This window comes from Galeopterus variegatus, unplaced genomic scaffold, assembly GCF_000696425.1.
Source record: "Galeopterus variegatus unplaced genomic scaffold, G_variegatus-3.0.2 Scaffold687, whole genome shotgun sequence".
NCBI lineage: Eukaryota > Metazoa > Chordata > Mammalia > Dermoptera > Cynocephalidae > Galeopterus > Galeopterus variegatus.
The window spans coordinates 42,130-45,540 of NW_007726798.1; the positions used below are offsets into that span (position 1 = coordinate 42,130).

At 40.1% G+C, this 3,411-nt stretch overlaps 1 protein-coding gene across 4 annotated transcripts in view; it reads left to right on the plus strand.

The window, feature by feature from the left end:
* TRIM9 (tripartite motif containing 9) overlaps positions 1-3,411 on the plus strand; it is a 58,162-nt gene that overhangs the window by 16,569 nt on the left and 38,182 nt on the right. For all 4 annotated transcript variants that reach the window (XM_008571386.1, XM_008571385.1, XM_008571387.1 and 1 more), the window contains 2 exons: positions 1,505-1,615; positions 2,723-2,876. In XM_008571386.1, the coding sequence (XP_008569608.1) occupies positions 1,505-1,615; positions 2,723-2,876 (265 nt within the window). The remainder of the gene's footprint in view (positions 1-1,504; positions 1,616-2,722; positions 2,877-3,411) is intronic.

Genomic DNA, 3,411 nt, shown 5'->3' on the forward strand with positions numbered 1-3,411 from the left:
ATGATGGTAACGGTTGCACAATAATATGAATTTAATGCCACAGAACTATGTACTTAAAAATAATTAAACCGAAAGTTTTTATTTATATATATCTTACCACAGTAAAAAACTAGGAACAAAAAAAACACAGAAATAATGAATAAATGAGTTGTCAAAAACTTAGGAAGATGTTAAATGTCCAATAACAGGAAAAAAAAGAATGATTAAATAAATTATGATTACCCACTCACTGGGATATTTACCTAACCAATAACATTTACTGATGGTGGCAACATGGAAAATGCCTCTGACACAGTATTAAGTTGTGGGGGTAAAATTGTCATAGACTATAATTGCAACTATAAATAAGTCTGGTTTTGGAAAAAAACTCAAAGAAAATATCAAAATGCTTTTAAAATTTACATTAGGATGATGAGATTATTTTCCATCATTTCCCAGTTGTTTTGGAAAGGGGATGCAATAATCTTTAATTGAAAATAAACTTATAATCAAAAATGAAAGAGAACAAGGGAACCTTTTTAATAACTGTTATTTAAACCCCTTTTATTAATTATCTATAAAATCCAAAAACCTGAATATTTTTGAGGCTTTTGCAGAATAGTATAAATATGTAAGTGGTTAAGTTTCCTGGAAAACCCTTATTCAATTCTATGCTTCAAAAACACTCAAGATTTGGGTTACTGAACAGAGGACACAGAAGAGGAACATCTCTGAAGAAAGAAACTTTCAAGGAATGTCATGTGTTTGTCACTGGGCAAAGACAACTTCCCAGAGGCAGAAAATGATCGGAGAGATGCCTATCTAGGTTAAAGCAGACTCAGCTTGGCAAATAGAGCAGACTTTGAACCTGATTTCCAAAATGAGGCACTGATTCTAAGTGGGTTATTTGTAAAACCGAATTCTGCATCCCACTCCTTGCTCCAGTTTACTTGTCATTATCTCATCATCTCTCACAAGCTCCAACTTGGCCCTCCCACCCCCACCACCCAACCAAGGAAAGAAAAGCAGAACAAATGCCCCTGGGCCCATGGGGGATGGCAGGAAGGGAAAGGAACTGGGTTCAGATGGTGCCTGCTCTTTAGAAGAGGCAGGCAAAGGGCGGAAGAAGGTTGGCATCAATGTCACAGAGCAGAGCACGTGGGGGAGCTGTAGCCCTTTAGACTCCCCACGACCTGCCTTTGAGAGCAACTCACAGTAGAGTCAGTTTCCCAGAAAAGAGTGGCATTAGGGGGCCTGTGGAAGATCAAAGTTCTCCAGATTCACAGGGTTCTAGCATCTGTGTTCTTTTCTGATGGGTCCTCTTGTTACTTTTTTTCTGTAAGAGTCTTATCCAATCTGCCTTCCAGAGCCAATGTCCACGACAGATACTGCCACAAAATACTCTCATAAATTTAGTTCCATTCCATGATGCTCTTGGATTCTGGTTGGAAGCTTTCCAAAGTCCCAGTTTGCTTCTCTCTTCCCTCTGCCATTTTGGACTGTTCTGTTCTCTCATCAATCCTAGGTGGTCCGAGATCAAATCTCTCACTGCACAGTGAAATTGCGCCAGACCACGGGCCTCATGGAGTACTGCTTGGAGGTGATTAAGGAAAATGATCCTAGTGGCTTTTTGCAGGTAAGTGTTAACTAGTTTCTGCTTTATATTCTAAATGTCCCATGGGACTGTGTCTAGGATCCCTGGGCAGGACTCCCAATGGCCCTGGCTGGGCATGGGTCCCTCGATAACAAAACCTACCTTCACACTGTGGAGAGAGGAAGGGAGACAATGCCTGCTAAATAAATTCCACTGACTTCCTGGAAGTGTCTGCCACCATGTACAAGACTGAGAAGTACATGGGCTTTTTTTGTTTGGTTTTTTTCTTGTGTTTAATCATGAAAACATAATTCCCTGTTAAGTTCTTCCAAGTTATTACCTTGCCTAAGAATTGGGTCCCTCTCCAGTAATATCTCTTGGACAGCTTCGTCAGCTAGTGTGCAAGGTTTCTACCTTCTTAACACTTCCTACTGGCCAGTAAGTCAGTGACTTCCCAAATACATGTAAAGTTTTTTTCATTCTTCAGTGTTAATTGTTTTACTGAGATGCTATGATGTAAGCTAGATATTACTTAAGTTTTGATCCTAGTGATGAGGAACCTTTTGTTAAGGAATATGTAGATCTCTTCCAACTCACATTCTACTAAATTGGCTGAGAGTGACAGAGGCAGACTGAATATAAGAAAATGAAAGAGGTCTCTACCAAAGAGTAAGGTGATGATCACATGAAGATGATGTGCTTAAAATGCAAGAAATTCCATATGCAGCCTCTCTATTTTATAAAACTCATTTCCAATCTTGATAGGATACTTACAGGTCAAATTAGAAGTTAAGAACTGTTGGTTCTAACAGGGTGAGCTAATTGCCAATATATCATGCTTTAAAGTTGTTGACTTTTAATGGATTAGTCATAAATAGCATGATCATATATCCAGGTTTGTCTATCAGGCCAATTAACACTTGCTAATTATTTAAAGTGCCCCCTTTCCAACTCACAAAAGCATTCAGATTTTCTTGATAAATCATGGGTTTCTCTAGTCATAACAGTGTCCTCCTCACCAACTGCACTAGACAGGCAGGTGTGAGTCCCAAGGTAGTTTGGTGGTAACGCTCCTGGAGAGTCAAGGAGCCGTGTTGTGTTTCGAGTGCGGTGTTGTATTTCTTAGGCTGTGGTCTTTGATGTGATTAGATTTCTGACGCCCTCATAAGGAGAGTGCACCTGACCGAGGATCAGTGGGGAAAAGGCACACTCACTCCCAGGATGACCACGGACTTTGATTTGAGTCTGGACAACAGCCCTCTGCTGCAATCCATTCACCAGCTCGACTTCGTGCAGGTGAAAGGTACGTGCTTGCATCCCCCGGGTCAGATAGCAAAATCCCAAGTGAATACTGGTGCTTGAAGCAGGATCAGTACCCCTCTGGTTAATGTTGCAAAAATCTGGAGTGGTTGCTATCTTATCATGCAATGAAAACAACTACTTGTAGCTGTGTGATGTACCTTTCAGCAAGCTAGATAAAATCAGATAAACTCAATGCTTGCCTCTTCGAGAGTCTTAGAGATTTCACATGCTCAGCATCAGAGAATAGCTAATATAAAAAGAGGTAGGGAGAGAAAGAGAATATCACTGTACATAAATACGATCTTGTTATATAGAAAGTAACCCAGAAATATTGATATAAATCAAAGGAGTCCAGAATCAAAACGACTGCTTCCACATGGACAGAGATAGTGAGCAAGGAGCTGAGCATGAATTGGTGGGAATTTGAGAGGATCACTGTTGGCCTGCCAATGCTGGCAGGAATATTCTAGCCTGGAAGGAAAATGAACATCTGAAATAAACTTTAAAATTGGTTTATGTGATCAAGGTCTCTGAGA